General features: G+C 45.5%; 1 protein-coding gene across 3 annotated transcripts in view; it reads right to left on the bottom strand.

Moving 5' to 3' along the window:
• MRTFB (myocardin related transcription factor B) overlaps window positions 1-22,052 on the bottom strand; it is a 163,083-nt gene that overhangs the window by 30,104 nt on the left and 110,927 nt on the right. For all 3 annotated transcript variants that reach the window (XM_060260841.1, XM_060260839.1, XM_060260840.1), the window contains 6 exons: window positions 18,822-18,887; window positions 16,829-16,884; window positions 14,871-14,946; window positions 6,185-6,346; window positions 3,332-3,513; window positions 805-948 (listed from right to left, as the gene is read on the bottom strand). In XM_060260841.1, coding sequence (XP_060116824.1) covers window positions 805-948; window positions 3,332-3,513; window positions 6,185-6,346; window positions 14,871-14,946; window positions 16,829-16,884; window positions 18,822-18,887 — 686 coding nt within the window. The remainder of the gene's footprint in view (window positions 1-804; window positions 949-3,331; window positions 3,514-6,184; window positions 6,347-14,870; window positions 14,947-16,828; window positions 16,885-18,821; window positions 18,888-22,052) is intronic.

Consider the following 22,052-nt stretch of genomic DNA (forward strand, 5'->3'; position numbering starts at 1 on the left):
TCCTTAAGAATACTCACAGGACAAGGGCTGTCTTAGAGCTTCAGACATTATTTGGTATAGAAGCCTTTAAAACGTGTCTAACTGCTGCAGCAAAAACTGGCACGGCTTACAAATGATATCATCACTGTTTCTGCTGGCCTTATGGAAATGCCTTATAAAACTGTTTTACAGATACTGGCAGAGGACGTCCTTTCCCGAATTCTTTTGGAAGGGGTGGGAACGCAGCTGGCAGAATAAACAAACTTTGGTGATAAGTCTGGAAAAAAACATTCCTACAACGGTGACAAGTGTACAGACCAGGGGTGGCCAAACTGGCTCAGGAGCCACATATGGCTCTTTCACACATATTGTGTGGCTCTCAAAGCCCCCACCACCCCATTGGCTGGCTTGCAGAAGGCATTTGTCTCTTTAAATAATTTATCTAAGTCAAGCCAGCTGGTGGCTTGGAGAATACATTTAAAGTTGCTTTCCCTCCCTCCCTCCCTCCCTCATCTTGTGGCTCTCAAACATCCAATGTTCACATCTTCCGGCTCTCACACATCTGGCGTTTATTCTATGTGGCTTTTGCATTGAGCAAGTTTGGCCACCCCTGGGATAGACCAAAGTCTGAGTCCAGTGGCACCCTTAAGACCAACAATGTTTAATTCTGGGTATAAGCTTTTGTGTGCAGGCATAATTCTTCAGACGTTTATCTTGGAGATGTTTATTTTGGAGAAACACGGAGAATACTAGGTCTCTGTGGAACAGAAAACCAGGGATCTAAAAACTTGACCGCCCAGATTCTTTTTTCTGTCCTTCACCTACCTTTACCAGAGTCGGTCCACTGCAGTGTTTCACTGTAGATACAGCATTTGTGGCAAGAGGAGCAGCAGTTGCAGGCTGTGTAGTGTGTAGATCTGTGGCAGATGGCTGCAGAAATTCAGATACCGATGATGCTAACAGAAGATACTGATTTAAAAAAAAAAAGGCAGGAAACTGACATTAGAAATAAACATAATGTAAGATGAACATAAAACCCCTACCAAATCAGATCACTGGTCTGTCTAGTCCACCATCCTGTCTCACACAGCAGCCAACCAGTTACTCTGCCAACAGCAGAGCATAGAGGCTGAAGATTGCCCCTGATGTTGCCTCCTGGCACTGGCATTCAGAGGATGAATGTCTCTGAACACGGAAGTTCCTTTTAGTCACCATGGCCAGTAGCCACTGAGAGATGTCTCTTCCATGAGTCTCTATAACCCTCTTTTAAAGCTGTCTATGCCTGTGGCTAGGGGTAGAATTCTAGCAGGAGCTCCTTTGCATATTAGGCCATGCCCCTTGATGTAGCCAATCCTCCTGGAGCTTAGGCCCTGGACTAAGAGCGCTGTAAGCTCTTGGATATAAGGGAAGCCATGTTGGATCAGGCCAATGGCCCATCCAGTCCAACGCTCTGTGTCACACAGTGGCCAAAAAACACAGGTGCCATCAGGAGGTCCACCAGTGGGGCTCCACAGTGTCCCCCCAAGCACCAAGAATATAGCGCATCACTGTCCCAGACAGAGAGTTCCAACAATACGCTGTGGTTAATAGCCACTGATGGACCTCTGCTCCATATGCTTACCCAATCCCCTCTTGAAGCTGTCTATGCTTGGGATATGCCTTCTCTCCCAGTTTTTGAGTTGCTTTTAATTTCAGAAAGCCAACGACAACCCTTTGGAAAACCGTTTGCCTGCATCTTGTTTAGGTACAGGGAGCCTGATGAAGATTGGGTTCAATAAGCTTTTGAAATGATGCATCATCCTTGCCAAAGGAATGCACAGAGCAAGTTCCATGCCTTGAGACAGATATGTGCCGCTTTAGTTTTTTTTAAAAAAATCTAAGCCCCTTAAATTTCCAGTACGGAAACATTTTCTGGCAGACATCTTTAAAAGGAACTAGATAAATAAATGTTCTTGAATGTCACATGAAAGTCAGTTCGGTGTAATACAATCCTAGGAACACCTGATGTTGTGCAACTACTTGATTCATCCAGTTTTCAGACAAGTACATGAAATTTTATCTTCTTAAAAGGCTTTATTTGTTTGGATAATGGCTGAAATGAAAACAAATCCCGTTTCTTGGCTAATGATTTGATTGCACACATGAAGAAATATTAAATATGCAGGCCACAATCTGGCACAGTGTATTCATGTCATATAAGACGACAGTCTTCTGGATAACAGGCACGGGATCTTAAAACACATGCCTAAACTCAAGTCTGATACACTGAATGTACACCATTTCTGGCTGTGTTAATCACAGAAAAGGGTGTATATAGCAGACGCTGATCTCACCTGAGAATGAACAGAGCAGAATATTGGAATGTATTATTGCTAGGGAAGGTTATACCCTTTTCACTTTTGTTCAATGTCTTCTACCTGACCTACACTTCAATAAGTACACAGAGTGAGACGACCTGAAAATGGGAAATTCAAGTTCCTTTGCCTTTTTTTCTGATGCTGCAAGGAATGGAGTGCACCCGACCACACTTGCTCTCAACCCTTTTGTTGAAACCAAACTCTGGAACTGACAACTCTTCCATACAAGAGGCCTCCACATGTCTTAGTGCCAAGAGAGTGGGTTCAGCCAAGTGCATGATGGGATGGCCGCTTCTAACCACATCATACAGCACATGCCTCTACGCCCAAGAGATGATGATGATACTGATTTATATCCCACCCTCCCCTCCAAATCTCAGAGTCTCAGAGCGGCTCACAATCTCCTTTATCTTCCTCCCCCATAACAGGCACCCTGTGAGGTGGGTGGGGCTGAGGGGACTCTCACAGCAGCTGCCCTTTCAAGGACAACTCCTACAAGAGCTCTGGCTGACCCAAGGCCATTCCAGCAGGTGCAAGTGGAGGAGTGGGGATTCAAACCCGGTTCTCCCAGATAGGAGTCCGCACACTTAACCACCACACCAAATGCAGGCAGGCAAAATATCATTGTGACACCCTGATACATTGTGCAAAAAACACACCACGGCATGTAAATTTCATCAGAATTTTTTCCATTGTTAGAATTTCTTTTTTTTGACAAAGAAAATCCTGTTGGGTCTTGTGCTGCACAGAAGATATTCTCGTGCTCCGGAGCAAGCCCTGAGGCTGGCTTGCTGCATGCAGAGAGCTAATTACCGTGAACAGACGGACCAACCTGAAGCAGGGAGTGCTTCCTAGCAGTGAAGCCTTCGGGGGTGTAAAGCAAAAACAAAACCAGACCGTTTGCTAAACCAAGAGAAAATGCCATCCAATGAATTGCTCCATTGTTCACGAAACAGCTCGATGCTTAAGTTATGACTCGGATTCTAGCACTTTACCTGGTTAGTAGAGGAGGCTGGTGTGACTGGGGACAGCGCTTCCCTCACTTTGGGCTCCCCGGGGGATGCGGCTGAGCCCTGGGACTCTTGACTGGCGGGCTGATCGGGAGACAAGGCATCGCTGCTGTCCTCGTCGAATGAGAAGTCCTCCAAGGCCTGAGGATAGTTCTCCTGACCAACTGCTAAAATACAAGGGGGGAACATTCTTCTTTTAGCGCCACAGTCGTACAAAGTGTGTTACTCACGCAAGCAACGACTGTCCTCGCCAATGTTCCCTCTAAGCTGCAGAGTCTTGTGAGCAAAAATTCAACTTTGTGAGTGACTGGCATTAAAGTTGTGAGCTGCTGCATAAATCAGTATGCTCTGGGGTCATCTTTCCTGAGCGAAGACAAAAATGTGTGAGCTGGAGGCTAAAAATCTGTGAGCCGGCTCATGCTAACCCAGCTTAGAGGGAACACTGGTCCTTGCCTCTAATCATTTTCTACACTTCCATGTTCAAGATTATTTTATTTCACTCCTAGCTGCTACTGAGACATCTACATAACCAGAACTTTTTTTAAAAGAAAAAGTCCAGCAGAAACTCATTTGCATATTAGGCCACACCCCCTGACATCACCATTGTTTCACACACGGCTTTCTTTGTAGAAAAAGCCCAGTAGGAACACATTTGCACATTAGCCCACATCCCCTGACATCACCGTTGTTTCACACAGGGCTTTTTTTGTAGAAAAAGCCCAGTAGGAACACATTTGCATATTAGGCCACACCCCCTGGCATCACCGTTGTTTCGCACAGGGCTTTTTTTGTAGGAAAAGCCCAGCAGGAACACATTTGCATATTAGGCCACACCCCCTGACATCACCGTTGTTTCGCACAGGGCTTTTTTTGTAGAAAAAGCTCAGCAGGAATATATTTGCGTATTAGGCCACACACCCCTGGATGCCAAGCCAGCTAGAACTGCTTTCCTGCTCAAAAAAAGCCCTGTGAATAACTCCTAAGCAAAGTTATACTTTGCTAAGTCCACTGACATCAATGGGTTTAGAAGCATGTTTGCGTGGCTTATGGTGGCACTGTTGGTGTACGTACGGCTGACGTTTTACATAAATCAAAACATACTTTTCCTCGCATGCTCAAGGTCAAACTGAATGAAATTAAAAGGGCAGTAAAAAAGTGAACGGTTTAAAGGAATGTGTTTATATCTGCTGGGGGAAAGATTACTCCTGGAGGGGAATGGAGTCAGATAGACATAGAAGTGACCATTAAGACAATAACTTAGCTTGCTTAGCGAACTTAATAATTTTTAAAAAGACGCTGTGAAAAGGTTGTTTTTCAAAGGAAGGGTATTTTTTTAAAAATTGGGTTGGCGCTCTAACCTGGATAGCCCAGGCAAGCTAAGCAGGGTCAACTCTGGCAAGTACTTGGATGGGAGACCTCCTTGGAATACCACAGCTGGGAGGCAGGGCCAGGCTTTATTCAGCTACCTCTCTGCATATCCTCCACGAACCCAGTAGGGGGTCAGTCACCAGAGCTGGTCAAGACTTCCAGGTGTACACAGGCATGCACACACACAAAAATACAAGCCCTTAAAAAAACTGAGTTGGGGGTGTACCTTGGGGGGAAAGCTGCCTTAAATCTTGGGGCTGCCAGCAAGACAGTTATGGAAAAAACATGGACTGAACAAAGCACAGTCAAGTAGCACCTTTAAGACCAACAAGGTTTTATTCAGAACGTAAGCTTTCTGTGTGCTCTAAACACACTTCATCAGACAGCAGGATGTGTGTTACATGTTTAAATTAAGCCTCTAAGAACCTTATGCCCTCCTTTTAACCTACAGCAGACTCTCATTTATTGCAGGATACTTAATGGACATCAATCTGCTATTCCAGTGTTTATTACTGTTTTTGTTTTTTTAGACCAGTGGACACAGGCTGGCAGTCCCTAGGCCCTGAATTGTGATTCTTTTAATCTGCTAAGGGACATTTCCATGATTTTGCATGTTGATTCACTGCCCACTTTCTCTATATTTAGGACAGCCTGCCATTCCATCCTACTGTCTGATGATGTGTGCTTAGAGCACACGAAAGCTTACATTCTGAATAAAACTCGGATGGTCTTAAAGGTGCCACTTGACTCCTGCTTTGTTCTATTGCTTCAGACCAACACGGCTGCCCACTTGGATCTATCAACATGGACTGAAAGTCATACTTACATGTGGACTGAGGGGCTCAGATAAGCACCCGCTGAGAACTGACAAGCAGATGCATCCTACTCAGTGCTAGAAAACCTGAAATGACTTCCTTACCCATTCAGCACTAATACTGCAACATCCCTTTCCTGCTTAATTGATCACTGTGGGTGGGCAGACGGCTATAATCTCACAGCAAAGGATAGCCGTCTTTACAAGAGCTGCTTCCAATAAAGTATGAGGGAGTGATGTGTTGCAAAGGGAGAGCGTGCCACTTAGCAAAAGGCTCAACAAAATGCCAGGCTGCTGAAAAATGTTACAAAATGGTGTGGTGTAGACATGGTGGAAGGGAGTCCTTACGTTGCTCAATGATGACATCACAGGTATGGGCCAGTAGGAGTCAGATGTGCCAGGCGGGAGCGGCTGGGTACAATTTCCCCCACCAACAAAACACGTTTTGCTTGAGAATTGGCAAAACACAGTATCCCAGCAAAAGAAGCTAAGTCTAAACGTAGGAAGCCATTCGATTTGCCTAATGCGATTAAGTAACAAATGCACACTTATTAAATGTCGAATGCCCCACTGACCAGAAGGCCCTTTAAGGCTCACGCTGTCACTTGCCATACTGTTGTGTGGTCTCAGACCCAAGTCGCAGCTCTCCAACTTGCCTATAATGGCTTCTTTAACGCTGGAGTCAACAGGAAGGATGTTTTTTTCCACAAGTTCCATCGGGCCAGGCCTCTGAGCTATCTTCTCGTTCAGGTCATCCGCCAGCCGGGCCCGCTTCAGTTTCATCTGAGTCGCCTGTAGAGAAGGCTCTGCCAACGTCTCTGAAAGAAGATGATTAAGAAAGAAGTTCTGCATTTAGGTAGGAAAAATCCAATGCAAAGTTCTGCATTTAGGTAGGAAAAATCCAATGCATGGTTGTAGGATGGAGGAGACTTGTCTTAGCAGTCGTATGTGTGAAAAGGATCTGGGGGTCTTAGTGGATCATACGCTGAAGATGAGCCAACAGTGTGATGCGGTGGCTAAAAAGGCAAATGCAATTTTGGGCTGTATCGACACTGTAGGATAGTGTCCAGATCATGTGATGTGATGGTATCGCTTTACTCTGCTCTGGTAAGACCTCACCTAGAGTATTGTGTTTAGTTTTGGGCACCACATTTTAAGAAGGATATAGACAAGCTGAAATGGGCCCAGAGGAGGGCGACGAAGATAGTGAGGGATCTGGAGACTGAGTCCTATGAGGAAAGGTTGAAGGAGCTGGGGATGTTTAGTCTGGAGAGGAGGCGGCTGAGAGGTGATATGATCACCATCTTCAAGTACTTGAAGTGCTGTCATATAGGAGGATGGTGTGGAATTGTTTTCTGCGGCCCCAGAAGGTAGGACCAGAACCAATAGGTTGAAATTAAATCAAAAGAGTTTCCAGCTCAACATTAGGAAGAACTTCCTGACAGAGCAATTCCTCAGTGGAACAGGCTTCCTCAGGAGGTGGTGGGCTCTCTCCTTCCTTGGAGGTTTTTAAACAGAGGCTGGAGGGGGAGGTGTTTGTGAGTTTCCTCCATTGTCCAGGGGGTTGGACTAGATGACCCTGGAGGTCCCTTCCAACTCTATGGTTCTATGAGTCTACGATCATTTTTGAATAAAACAGCACACTGCTTCTGAGAATTCTTTTAGCTGTTAAACAAGAATGGCTTCCTGTTGTTTTACAGTTTTTGCAGTTGCCTTTGTGTTTGAAGCCGAAATCAAGGTCAAGAAACAAAAAGACTGAGCTTTATTTTATGTAAATACTAAAAACACTATATCACAGTTAATTAACTCGGGAATCACTTTCCCTCAAAGAAGGAACACTGTTTAGATCATGTGTATTAGGCACCTTTTTGGCAATCAAGCATTCTGCATCTCGTTAAGAGGATGCAAGGGCTAAAAGGACTGAGACAAGTTTTGCAATTGCTAGAATAAACTTAGGATCCTTATCATTAAGCAAAAAACCTAGGGTTTCCAGGGTGTAGGGCAGAGGTGGCCAAACTTGCTAAATGTAAGAGCCACATAGAATAAATGTTAATGTTTGAGAGTCACAAGGAAGAGAGGGAGGGAGGAGGAAAATAAATGAGGAAGGGAGGTGGAAAGAAAACAACTTTTAAAAGTGCATTCTCCAAGCCACCAGCCACCATGGCAATGGGGGCTTCGAGAGCCACACAATGTGTGTGAAAGAGCCACAGTTTGGCCACCCCTGGTGTAGGGTGAAAATATGCTTTCAGGTGTCTGTCTGAAGGGCTACAACAAGTTAGATTGGACAGCTCGTCATAGACCTATCAAAGCATACTTAAAGCAACTTAAAGTAGCCTATAGTGGGTTTGTGTACAGGTGCATCCACTTGTAATGAATAGGGTGTTTCTTGTCTACACTGAAAGGGCAAAATATTATTTAAAGACACCACAGCCTTTTCTCAGTGACACAGATCAGCAAGAAACTATTATGGCCATAAGTGCCTGATAGGGCCCTTGTTGCCCAATTGGGCACCCACCCCAGAACTACAGGGGGATAACTGCAGCAATGCCCTTCACTAAAATGTGCCACTTGAAAAATGTTTTACATAAAGATTCTGTTTAATTTTTGGAAACTTTTTTTTTTACTGTTTAAAGCAACGTTCACGAACACCCCTTTAATAAATGTTACAAACATGATTTCACTAACATTTCTCCATTACCCAGTTAAATTTGAGCAACTGTAAAAACATGCATAAAGAATGAAAAGAAACAAGAGTACTTTTAATTGGTACTGGAAAAACAGGTTGCTTACCTATAACTGATGATCTTCGAGTGGTCATCCGTGCAGTCACACACATGGGTGTCGGGGGTCTTGCCGCAGGCAACGAATCCATACCTCGGAGTCTCCAACAGCTCGCTTAGAGTGCTTTTTGGAGCGCTTTCCACTCGCTCTGGGGAGCAGGCATCGACTGAGCATGCCTGGAGCGAGTGGGAGGCGCCATTCCCACTCAGTTTCTTCTAGCCGCTACTGACAGTCTACAGAGGTAAAAACCAAAGCAGAAAAAGCCAGCAGAGGGGAAGGCTGGGTGGGAGTGTGTGACTGCACAGATGACCACTCAAAGATCATCAGTTACAGGTAAGCAACCTGTTTATCTTCTTTGTGGTCTCTGTGCAGTCCCACACATGGGTGATTAGCAAGCTGAAAATCAGAAGGAAGGTGGGTGCTGGCAAAAAGAAACATTTTCATACTTACAACGTGTGCATTCACTCACCTGGGGTGATTTCAGTGGAAGATAGACCTGAGGACCGCTTGGCCGAGGGAGGCGTCCCATCCGGCACGAACGTCCAAGGCGTAGTGCGAGACGAACGTGGATGGCGAGGACCATGATGCAGCAGCACAAACATCCTCTAAGGAGACGCCCTCCAGAAAGGCCGAGGAGGTCGCGACTGCTCTAGTCGAGTGAGCCTTAAGGCCTTCAGGTAAAGGTTGCTTAGCAACTTCGTAACACAACCGAATTGCACTGGATACCCACTTAGAGAGTCTCTGGGTAGAAATTTTGTGTCATCTTTGAGGATTGCCGTAGGCCACAAATAAGTTAGGGTCTTTACGGAATGGTTGTGTATGAGAGAGGTAAAAGGACAAAGCTCTTGTGACGTCGAAGGTGTGTAGAGCTCTTTGTCCAGAGTCCTTAGGATCAGGAAAAAACGTGGGCAACGAAGTAGAAGTTGAAAGATGAAATTGTGATACAACCTTGGGTAAGAAAGAAGGATCCGGTCTCAGGACCACCTTGTTCCTATGAAAAACAGTGTAAGGAGGGTCAGAATGGAAGGCACACAAGTCACTGGCCTGCTTGCTGGAAGTAAGAGCAACTAACAAGGCAGTCTTCCAAGAGAGAAGATGAAGGTCTACAGTGGCCAAAGGTTCAAACGGGGGTTACATAAGTTGTGAAAGCACTAACGACAAACTCCAAACTGGTACAATTGGTTTGATAGGAGGGTGAAGGTGTAACATGCCCTTTAGGAATGATTTGGACAGTCTATGGGAAAAAACAGTCTGACCGTCAATAGGTTCGTGGAAAGCAGAAATGGCTGAAAGGTGAACCTTTAGAGAAGAATAGCTGAGCCCCGACACCTGCAAAGACAGCAGGTATTCCAGGATCGAAGGAAGAGGTACAGACTCTGGATGGAGCTGTTGAGACGATGCAAAGGAGCAGAAGCACTTCCACTTACACTGGTATGAGCGCCTGGTAGAAGGTTTTCTAGCATTCAGGATAACTTCAGCTACTTTTGGTGGTAAAGATGTGGTCGAATCCTCCAAGCCGTAAGTCCTAGAATTTGAGGGTTGTGGTGCAACACATGGCCGTGATCTTGGGTGAGGAGATCATCTGCCAGGGGGAGGCGGCGATAACTGTGACGGAACATTTGAAGAAGCCTCCTGAACCACGGTTGCCGTGGCCATTATGGTGCTATCAGTATGAAGTCTGTACCGTCCCAAGCAATCTTGAGTAGCGACCGGGTAATTAGAGGGGCTGGCTGAAAAAGATAATGCAGAGGACCTCTCCAGTTGTGGAGGAAAGCATCGTTGCCTCTCCTGGTATAAAAGAGAGGGTATTTCGAGTTGTCTTTTGAAGCAAAGACATCTATCTTGGGAGTCCCGAAGCAAGCAAAAATGCGATGCAGGTAGAGTGGATTGAGGGACCATTCGTGGTCGTCTATACGAATCCTGATGAGAGAGTCGGCCACAGTCCACAGACCTCTGACAGTTTTGTCCTCTAAGTGGGCTCCCCATCCCCACTTGGAGCCGTCTGTAGTCACGATGACAGATGGAGCAGGAAGGACAAAGCGCATTCCGCAAAGCAAATTGTCCGGTGCTGTCCACCAAATGAGAGATGGCTGAACCCTCTAAGGTACAGTGAGAACAGTATTTTGCGGTTGTAGGTGTGGGTGGTAGGCACGAACAAACCAAAGCTGGAGATGTCGCATACGCAGTCTTGCAAATCGAAGAACCAAGGTTGTTGCGGCCATGAGGCCCAATAGATGTTGTATGGTGATTGCAGGTTGCGTTGGGGTATGCAGGACCTCCTGGGCCAGGGGCATAATGGTGTGGGCATGATCCTCTGGAAGGAAAACAAGATGAGATGTGCAAAGACGAGCACCTATGAACTGCAAGTCCTGAGTTGGAGTGAGGTGCGATTTGGTGACATTCACACACAGACCCAGGGAGGCGAGAAGAGAGAGTGTTGTTTTGAGATTCTTCGCCAGTTGATGTGCTGTGGGAGCAATGAGCAACCAGTCGTCTATGTATGGGAACAATGGAATGTTGTGGAGACGCAGGGCAGCTGCAACTACTGCCATGCACTTCGTAAAGACTCTGGGTGCGGTGAAGAGCCTGAATGGGAGAGACCGATACTGAAAGTGATGATACCCCATGGCGAAACGAAGATATTTGCGGTGCTGAGGTCTGATGGTCACATGGAAATAAGCGTCTTGGAGATCCAGAGATGCCATCCAGGAGTCCTGCGGAATTAGAAGAAGGATGGATTGGACGGAGATCATTCTGAATTTCTTGTAGGCTATCCGCTTGTTTAGCCTCCTGAGATCCAGAATGGGTCGCTTGCCCCCGTCCCTCTTGGGCACCAGGAAATATTGTGAGTAGAAACCTGTCCCCCAATGTTGAGGAGGAACAGGTTCTATGGCATTCTTTTGGAGCAAGTCCAGAATCTCTTGACGGAGATGAGCGGAGGGTGGAGTAACAGTGAAGTAGTGGTGGTGAGGTGGCAAAACGAACTCGATTGCATAACCTAGGCAGATTATGGTGGGCACCCAGGAGTTGGTGGTGATTGAGCTCCAGGTGGGATAGAAGGGGAAAAGGTGTATTTGGTAGCCGGGATCTATCTGTCGTATGAAGTGCAGAGGGGAGTCAAAGAGACTGCTTGGCAGGCTAAGAGGACTTCTTTGTCTGTTGGGATCGTGGCCTCTGTTGGAAGGATGGCTTTTGCTGGGTGGGTTTCCTTTTCCAGTACTCGGGCTGCTTAGGAGAGTCCCTGGAAAGATGGTCTCCAGGGCTTAGGCCGATTAAATTGCTGAGGGGCTGGCTGAGAAACTCCAAGGCGCTTCATCATCCACCGAGGTAAGGACCTCATCCGTGGAGGCATGAAAGAGGCCCAGGCCATCAAAGGGTAAGTCCTCGACTTTTTGTTTAATGTCAGGCTGCAGGTTGGTCGACCTCAGCCAGGCGTGATGATGCAATGCCACAGATGAAGCAAATACTCTGGACGAGCAGGAAACAGCATGCCTAATGGTGTTAATTTGCTGTTTTGAGACTCGTGACAGTTCTGAAACTAAATTAGATACCGTCTTCTGAGAAGTCTCAGGCAGAGAGGGAATAAGAGGAGTGAGTTGGCTGGCCAAATTGAATATATACTCTGCAAAATAAGCCAAATAATTATTCAGCATAGAATTGGTAGAGGCAAGGCTGAAGATCTTGCGAGCTAAGGTGTCCAACTTCCGGCCCTCATAATCAGGAGGAGTAGGGTGTCTGGACGGTTTGGTCTTGGTTGCTGAGTGCACTATGATGGAGTTAGGAGCCGGATGAGAGGCTAAAAATGTAGAGTCAAGAGTGTGTACTCCGTAGAGGGAGTCAAAGTGCTTCGAAGTAGGTGGAATCGAAGCAGGTTTGTCCTAGGCCTCACGCAGCCCCTCCAAGTGCACTGGCAACACAGGGAGGAGTGAACCTGCCGGGAAGTCCGCCTAAACCAGGTTGTGGACGATATCAGACACCTTGGGTGAGGCCTTGTCCTAGGCCTCAGCCATAGTAGTGATGAGGTTAAGGTTAAGGTAAGCCTTCGAACCGTCGGATGGAGAGAAATGGACTGGCTGGGTGGAATCTGAGGCAGGAGAGCCAGGAGGATCTTCGGAGTCAGAAGAGGCTGAACTGTCCCTGTCGGAGTGGAATTCCTCGGTAGCAGGAGAAATCGAAGGCTTGGTAGGTGCAGAAGTGGATGCATGTTCCTCAGAGGGTTTAGCCCGTTGAGAAGCAGTCGAAGTTCTGGGCGATGTAGCAGTCGTAGCTGGAGCAACAGAAATGGTGGCGGAGGCAGCGCGAGGCATCACTGATTCTCGGAACCGAGGAGGTTCATGGACTCGAAAGGCTTCACAGTGTTGAGAAGAGAGGTACTCTGGGTCTCGGGTTTGAGAAGAGTCACGGTACTGAGGAGATTCGAAGTCACGGATGCGAGGCGTTGATACATCCCGGCTAAGTGATGTGGCTTCGAATTCCCAGTACCGAGAGCGACGGGCACCCTCATCCGAGGGGGAACGTGAGTAGCGGTGGTAAACCCGGCGTCTGGGGGATGGTGACCTGGAGAGTGACGAGTAATCATATCGACCCCTCTGGTAGTAGTCGTGGTATCCATAGTAGGCTGGAGAGCGTGAGCGGGTATCACGACATCTGACCGGTGAACGGGATCGGACATGGTGTGTGGAGACCTGTGTTGATGATGTCTCGAAAGGATCCAGCCTGTAGCAAAGATCAGAGATGTGCTTGAGTGAAGGTTGGATCCGAACGAGGGTCGTGTTCGAGGATGTCCAAAGGCATCACACTATGAACCGAGGGCGAGCGAGATCGAATTGGAATCACCTCGACAGCAACTGGGGAGTGAGGTGTGAGTTGAGGCATCTCGGAGATGACATCAGAGGGTGCTGAAAGCTCTGGAGGAACCAGCGGTTGGATTGGAGCCAAGTGAGGAGAAACCGACGCCATCGATGTCGAAGCCCTTAGAGAAGTCGTCGGAGTTGACCGTGCGGGATCGCAAGATTTCTTCAGAGCCGAGGTCGACGGTTCGGTATGGCGAGACTTCTTCGAAGCCTTATGTCCGGTGTCGGAGTGCTTCGATGGTCTCTTGTTGGACTTATGCTTCTTCTGAAGCTGAAGAGCAGCCGACGAAGTCGAATCTTCCGCTCGGTGTGGGGGAGGCGGCGAATCGGAAGTGGGCACAGCTTGCAGAGACTTTTCAAGCAGGAAACTCTGAAGTCTAGCCGCTCGATTTTTTCGCACTTGTTTGCCGAAGTTGGCGCGATGCGGGCAAGTATCTACCTGATGAGCTTCACCCAGGCAGAAAAGACAGTAGCTGTGACCGTCTGAAGTGGGAATTTTAGCTCCACACTGCCGACACTTTTTAAAAGTGATTTTCCCTTCCATACCCTCCAGACGGGAGGGGAGGGAGGGAAAGAAACAGGGAAAGAAAAGCACAGAAACAAGGTCTTTTTAAAAAAAAAATTTATGAGGACGAAAAATAGACGAAACATAGAGGGAGAAAAAGGAGAATACAATACCAAGAGGATACGAAATGGAGGGAAGATGAGCTGAGGAGAGAGGATCACAACAAGGTAGGTGTTGTCCGGGTGGCGGAAAGGAAGAAACTGAGTGGGAATGGTGCCTCCCGCTCGCTCCAGGCATGCGCAGTCGATGCCTGCTCCCCAGAGCGAGTGGAAAACGCGCCAAAAAGTGCTCTAAGCGAGCTATTGGAGACTCCGAGGTATGGATTCGTTGCCTGCAGCAAGACCTCCGACACCCATGTGTGGGACTGCACAGAGATCACGAAGAAGATCAGTGTGATCCAGCATTGAACTTGGGAGCTGGGTTCTTCATTCCCAACCACAACAGGCCGACTAGATAACATGCAGTATGTTATCATTAGCCTCCCCTCCATACGTTAAATGGGAATAATCCATAAAAAAACACATATAAATATTCTGGTGAATAGGCCTTCGGGAAAAACCCAGTCTTTTGGTGGTGTTTATGCAATGAGACTTTTAAAAAGGAATTTTTTTTCAGAAGACAGTAAAAGAAATCTAAAGAATGTATGGTCCCCTTTCTACAGTTGGATTTAAAATACAAGATAAGACTTTGAACAATAGAGGAAACTTTGTTAAAAGAACAGGTTGAGATTGGTTAATTATATTGTATTAGATAGGGTTTATTAACCTGGAGTTTTGAGAATTGTTATTTGTTAAGACTACAATTGGAGAAATAATTTTTTTCTTTCGAATTACATGTTTTTTATAGTATGGTATTCCCCTCCTTTCCAATTCATGTACCCTCCCTTCCCCTCCCTATTTCATTCAAAATAAACAAATTGTAGAAAGAAAGAAAGAAAGAAAGAAAGAAAGAAAGAAAGAAAGAAAGAAAGAAAGAAAGAAAGAAAGAAAGAAAGAAAGAAAGAAAGAAAGAAAGAAAGAAAGAAAGAAAGAAAGAAAGAAAGAAAGGAAGGCAGAATTACTGCCTTTGTCTAGTGGTTTAATCACCAAGGTCTATGCTCTGACAACTCTTTTCTTAACTGCAACATGGCATCTAGATCCTCACCTTCCAGAATGTGCATTCTGACTAACTCGGATCGATCTGGTCTACTGCGTATCTTGTGCTTCAGAAAATTTTCAGTCTGGAAGAAAATACATATACATGCACATATGTCTTCTGCTTTAATTGACGTTTCACACAAAACAATTTCAGATCATATAAATATGACTAATCGAATGTATTTAATAGCCCTGATTCTAAGAGTGACAGGTATCGCCAAAGCAAAGCTGCTGAAATTATTTCCTTGTAAGGGGGGGGGGGGGGGATGTTATTCCAATTTGAGAGCGTTTTGCAAGATGTCACCTTATGTTGTAAGACAATGTTCTGTGTTTATTATGGAACCATTTAGAGAATCCCACAGAACATCAAGTTCCTGGCAGCTCACCCAGCAAGGAATAAAATGCAGACTTCACCCCTTCAAACTTTTACAATCTAAGTTGCAACCCATAAAAATTTGCTTTTTATAGATGACATATTTCAAAACCTATTCCTATTCTGCAGTGACACAAGCAGATAAAATATAAAAGGTAGAATTCCAATTGGTCTAGATTTCAGGACTCCTAGTGAACAACTCAGCAACCAGCAGTTAAAACAAGCAAAATTAAGGTTAGAGATAGCCACGAACCAGCTGATGAACTAAAGCTCATTATGATTTTGGCCAGTTTGTGGTTTGCAAAGCAATTTCTGCAAACTGAAGAATAACCACAAATCACGAATGTAGTCTGTGGCGGTTCATAAAGAGCAGAAAGCAGGGGTTTAAGTCTGTGTTTTTTGCTCCTCACAAAAAACAGCTGGGCAGTGGGGTGGCCCCTCAGCTGTTTGGTTTAAATGGCCCCTGCTTTCTGCTCCCTAAGAAAGCTACAAAGAGAAGAAAGTGGGAGGTTTAAACTTTAAATGGTTCATGAACCGATACGAACCGGGTCGGTTCATGAACCAATCTCCTGGTTCGCATGGGTTCATGGTTCAGTCACAAACCAACCACAAAAATGTGTCCAGTTAAGATAGATTCGGAAAAGATCTAGCATTTTTAAGCATGATACCATTTCCTCAACAATACACTCTCTGTTACTCCACAGTATTTGGAATGAGCAGATGAATCTGTAGCATCCTGATCACAGGAGGAATCTGAGTCAATATTCCTCCCAGAATGTTACTAGGCAACGCTAAGCGAACATTATTCTATGTTAGTCTGTATTACATTAGAACTATGAATGCTACAACCAGGATTCAAAGTGCTGCTTGTCTCATCTTATTACAAGCTTTGGCCAGTATGGTTTGAAATGGATCTTGTCCAGGATATATATAGCAAATTTGCATCTGACTGATTGGTTTGGGGTGACTGAGGCAGGGATACAGAACATGACAAGGCCTCACCCAATGGCCACCAATGCTTGGAAGGCTTGCACTGGCTACATTAATAATTCTAAACTGCATTCTTTCAATTAATCTCTGTCTAGCACTTTCTCAACCTAGCCACAGTTTTCCAAAGAGTATGCTGAAAAGTTTTAAGAGTAATTGACCAAAACATCAAAACCCAAGGATCAGAATAAACAGGGAAACAAATTAATCAGGTACCATTAAACACCTGAGAGAAAGTTTCAACATGATTCCTAAAAGTGGGTGTCATCTAAACTGAATTAGGGAAGGGGAGATTTTGCAATATGTGCAGCACCCCAAATAACTCTGACTCAGGCAGTCATCCACATTCACCTCTGACAGTGGGACCTTTGCAAAAAAAGTTAGTAACTGGGCAGGTTTGTATGCTTTTAGGGCTTTATACGTAAAAACTGGCACTTTGAACTGGCCCTAGAAACAGAAATAAGCACATAGTACAGATCTTTTAAGCAATGAAAGGTGCTCCCCAAACCCGGTTTCCTCTTGCTAACAAATCTTGTATGTCTCACCCTTTCCTAATGAAATGATACTTGAATAATGAACCAACATGTTTCAGCTCAACTCCTTACCCTGGCTCTTTCCAAACTCTTTATCTGCTCGTGGAATGCAGCCGGGCTCTTCAAAGCTATGACAGAGAAATGAGAAAATGATCAGAAATAATTGGGATATGCTGGTACAGAGAGATGTCTTGCAATCATTACCGATTACTGGATAACTTGAACATGTTCTCTTTGGTATTTTGTACGTACTCAAGCTGATGGTAAGAGCCTGTGAGGCTGGCCAGTCGTTAGGAGAACCAAAGTAAACACCAGTGTTCAAACAATTCAAATATAAAGGACGGTGAGAAGGTCTCTGCACGCTGCAGAAGATGATAAATCTATAATGAACCATATTTTTACATACTTGTGTGTGTTGCAAGCTCCAGGGGCTCAACCACTCTCTAACATGCCCAGGAAAAGGATGACAGGGCAAGACTGTGCAGACAGAACTGTGCTCAGCAATTCTCACTACTTCACAGGGGATAGAGTCTTGCAATCAGTAATGTTGTGGGCGGAGGAGAACAACAGACTCCTCCCAATGACTCCTTCGGCAATCCTTCCTAACACGGCCCCTACTGTTTGCTCTTGTGACAAATTATTGAATACTGGAATATTGAAGAATTGATTTAAGGAAAGGTAGCATAGTACATATTGAAGTGAGTTTTATGTGTTTTTATGTATTTTATTGTATAATTATTAATGTATTTTAAACTGATTTTTGTTAGCTTTTTATGTTGTAAGCCACCCTGAGCCCACCTCGGTGGGGTAGGGCGGGATATAAATCGAATAAAATAAAAAATAAAATAAAATAAAATAAATAAAAAAGTGAAAGCGCTGCATCAGCAGACAGCTGTGAAGAGCACCCAGGAATGAATGCACAGTGGCCCCCTCCAGGTCCCAACAACATGGCTCTTGTTAGTAAAAATAAGTACCATCTGCCAATTGGATTCAGCTAAAACATTCCGAAGAGCTCCATTAATATTATAAGTAAGGGATAGGGTACGCATGGATTGGACCACGGACCTAATTTTTCCACTGACTGAGGCTCAGTTTGTGGCCTGTGAGCCTCGTCAGTGCCATCCAGCAGACGTGGACCTCCCACGACCCCCCACAGGTGGTTAGTAAGGTCCATGTGGGTGGAGTTTGCAAAAAGTCATTTAAAGGGAACACATTTCCTCTAAATGGCTTTGTAAGCCATGTGGCATTACAGACCAAATGGACCATGACCCGGCTGCTAAATGTGGAGGTTTGTAGTCTGGGGGTCCGTAGCCCCATGGACCCCAAACCATGGACTGCCATTTTTCTGGACCATGCCCATCCCCAGTAAGGGATCTAAAGAACCATGAGCAGAAGGGGGGCGGAGACTACTCACATGAATGCAGATGTATTAAGTGCTCAAGCAAGGATGTTCTTGCATGAGGTATCCCAGATGTGCAGCGGGTTATGCACAGTTGTGCAATACAAAACAACAGCTTTGGATACAACAAAGTTTTCCTGGAGCAAGGCAGCTTCATCCTTGAAACACATCCACAAATACAGAGTTCTTCACAAATGGAAGGACATTGTGAGGTACCACCTTTCACTGAAAACTGTTTTAGAAAATAGTTCAGGCTTTCAGGCATTGCCAGTGCATGTCACTTGCTAAAGTTTTTTATGGCTGCTTTGTGTCTGAAAGCAATGCCTTTAAATGGATCTGTCTCTTCTAAATTTTAACCATGATCCATTTCCAGGACTTCCATGAAGAGAAATTAGTATATTACTAATTAAATTAAACCAATGCACTTAATTCCAGCAGGAAAACAATGCTTTCTCCTGTTTGTTCTCATTTCCAAATTTCTAAGTGCCAGAGATATTCTGTCAAGCTAAAATTAAGCTTGTGTGTCTGTTACACGTTGTTGTGAGTCCTTCCTTGCTTTCAAACCAGTATTAAATGCTAATGTTATTGATGACTTCTTTTCATCTTCGGGTGAGAAGGCTAAGAATTCAATGTTATACAAGCTGCAGAAAATAAAATCACTCTTACGTGGCATGATTCCCTGGTCCACCAGCTGTTCTCGTGTCCGCCGTTGTTGTAGCCTCAGTTGAAGTACTGGCAAGAGAAAAAAGGAAACCATAAACTAGACAAGCAGGAACGTAGCCTGACGAACGGCTCAAAACAATGGGTGCATATCCAGATACAGTTTGGTGTGGGCAATTCTTACAGAAATCATGGGACTTAAAAACCAACAAGTGCATGAAACGGATTTTGCTGGAGAGAAACCTGCAGAATTTAATTTTTGAGTCCTTTTGGAGGCTATAATATGCAACCCAGGTAGCACCTAATTTCAAATAAACTAGCATGTTCAACACGAAAACTGATAGCACTTTGGAGATACAATATGGATGGTGTTTATGCCTGTTGAGAATGCACCACGATCATGTACAGGATATCGGAAATTTGTCTCACTTACCATGAATCTTTCTTCTTGGTGGTCCAGGGTGGGCGGGGAAGGCTCAACTTCTGGGAGAAGCTTCTCCTTATAGGGTATCCAATCTTTTGAGCAATTTCTCAAGGGGAGGGGCTTCTCTCTTGGATTCCAAACGGGTCCCAAGGGAGTATAACTCCCTCCCCCAAACATTTATACAAAAAAACAAGGAAGAGGCTCCAACTAACAGTGTAGGAAAAAAACGACATAAAGGTGTGGAGACACAAATATAACATAGGAAAGACTCCCCAAGAACCTCACCAGGAAGAGGAAGGACAGAAGGAAGGTGAGGAAGCCCTAGGTCAACAGCATATTCACTCTGTTCCAAGAGCTGGCTCAAGATTTCTACTCTCGGGTGGGAAGAAGAAAAAGAAGATATTAGATATATCTCCCGATCTATACTCTGAATCTCAGAGCAGTCACAATCTCCCTCCCCACAACAGACACCCTGTGAGGTATGTGGAGTTGAGAGAGCTCTCCCAGAAGCTGCCATTTCAAGGACAACTCCTGTGAAAGCTATGGCTGACTCAGCCATTCCAGCAGCTGCAAGTGGAGGAGTGGGGAATCAAACCCGGTTCTCCTAGATAAGAGTCCGCACACTTAACCACTACACCAAACTGGCTCTCTGTGGAGGCTGCCTTTGGAAGAAGGGCCCTTCTCAGTCTAAGAAGAGACTGTGCCTGGATCACCGAGAAGGAAGATTCACAGTAAGTGAGACAAATTTTCCATTCTTCAGTGGTTTGGTGTGGGGCAGTCTCAACTCCTGGGACACAGAAAAGCAGTGTGCCCCAGGGAGGGAAGAGACCTGGCTCCTAGAATGAGAAGGCATGCTGTAGGCCCCTTCTTTCAAAGGCAGCCTCCACAGAGGCGAATTTATCCAATCCTGTAGAATAGATTTTGAGTCCAGTGGCACTTTTAAGACCAACAAAAGTTTATTCAAGGTATGAGCTTTTGTGTGCAGGCACAGAATCCTCCAGTGCCTGGCGAAGGAGTGGAAGGACTTCCAGGTGGGCAGCCTTACATATGATTTCGAAGGAAGGAAAGGATCTGTAGGCTGCAGAGGTTGCTGCCCCTCTGAGGGAGTGTGCCATTAACGCCCAGGGGAAGGTCAAGACCAATGTTCCCTCTAAGTTCAGTTAGTTCGAGCTAGCTCACAATTTTTTAGCCTCCAGCTCATGCATTTTTGTCTGAGCTAAGGAAAAATGGCCCCGGAAAAAACTAATTTATGCAGCAGCTCACAACTTTAATGCCAGTAGCTCACAAAGTAAAATTTTTGCTCACAAGACTCCACAGCGTAGAGGGAACATTGGTCAAGACCTGCGGACTGGTAAGCGAGAAGGATACAGCTTCTGACCCACCTACTAATGGTAGAAGTAGAGACTAGGGAAGCCTTCCTGGAAGAGACAAACATAGTCCTTCGAAGGGCTTAGGCCTATCAAGGTGGAAGGGCAGGGCTCTCTTAACATCCAAACAATGCCACTCCTCCTAAGGGTGCTTGGGACTAGGACAGAAGAAGGATCAGGTCCTCCGTACTATAAAAGGCAGAGCTTACCTTTGAGACAAACGCCAGGTCTAGTCTAGTTATGAAAGACACAGAGCTCTTTGTCCATGGAGAGAGTTCTAGGTTCTGACACCCTTCTGGCTGAGGTGATATTAACTAGAAAGATGGTTTTAAGAGTAAGTTCTTTGAGAGGACAAGTAACCATTGGCTCAAATGGAGCCCGGAAGAGAGCCTTGAGCACTACATTGAGGCTACATGTAAGGAAATGATGAACCTGAGGTGGATCGATCAAGGAAGTGCCCTTTAGAAACCTCCTAACAATGGAGAGCTGAGATAAGATCCTCCCTTTCTTAGTTTCCTTGATAGTGGAAATGGCTGCCACCTGGGTTTTCAATGTATTAGTACTAGTACCTTTGTCCAAACCTTCTTGCCCACTGTTGGAACACCATGACTAGAAGACCTGCCATGAGTTATTATAAACCCTGTTGGTGGAACCCTTCCTGGAACCTATCAGAGTGTTAAGAAACCTATCTGGGCAGGGACAGATCTAGGGGGGGGGACAGAGGGGGGCTGCTTGCCTCAGGCACTGATGGAGGGGCGATGGTAAATTGTGTATAGAGTCCATTGTATTCTATGGGACCATAAGATAAAATGACCCATAAGGGGGCATCATTTTTTAATTTTGGCCCCCCCCCCCTCAAAAAAAATGTAGATCTGGTCCTGTATCTGGGTATCCTATTTGGTTGAACTGCAACCGCTCAACCTCCAGACTGTGAGGTTTAGCAACTTGGGCTGCATGGAAAGAAAGGAGTACAGTAGCTAATTCAGCAAGTCACAGCTAAGGGTATAAATTGTTAGTTTTGCTCCATCACAAAAAGATCCATTTCCGCCTTGCCGAACCTGTGGCATATCTGCTGGAAGGCTGCCTTGTTTCAGCAATCATTCCTGCTAGATTGAACCCCTGCTAAGGTTCCTGCTAAGTTGAACCCGTTAGGTTAGACCCCTGCTAAGATTCCTGCTATGCTGGACCTCTGTTGGGAACCAAATGTGGAGATCAGGGAGGGAGAGGAGGGGAGCGCAAGACTAGAGGTCATAGTATCCTGAGGCATGGGCTCAGAAAGGTCTGACTGCACCGCCATTTCCTACCTTTTTTCAACTGGGAAAAAGAATAAGTCAAAAACCCATCAGGGGGCTTCTAATTAGGGCCCCTTCTCACTGGGATTCAGAAGGTCAGTGGAGGGCTTGTGGCACAGCTAAGACTGAGGCTTGGTATAACTCAGCCAATTCA

This window comes from Heteronotia binoei, chromosome 20 (genome assembly GCF_032191835.1).
Source record: "Heteronotia binoei isolate CCM8104 ecotype False Entrance Well chromosome 20, APGP_CSIRO_Hbin_v1, whole genome shotgun sequence".
Lineage (NCBI taxonomy): Eukaryota > Metazoa > Chordata > Lepidosauria > Squamata > Gekkonidae > Heteronotia > Heteronotia binoei.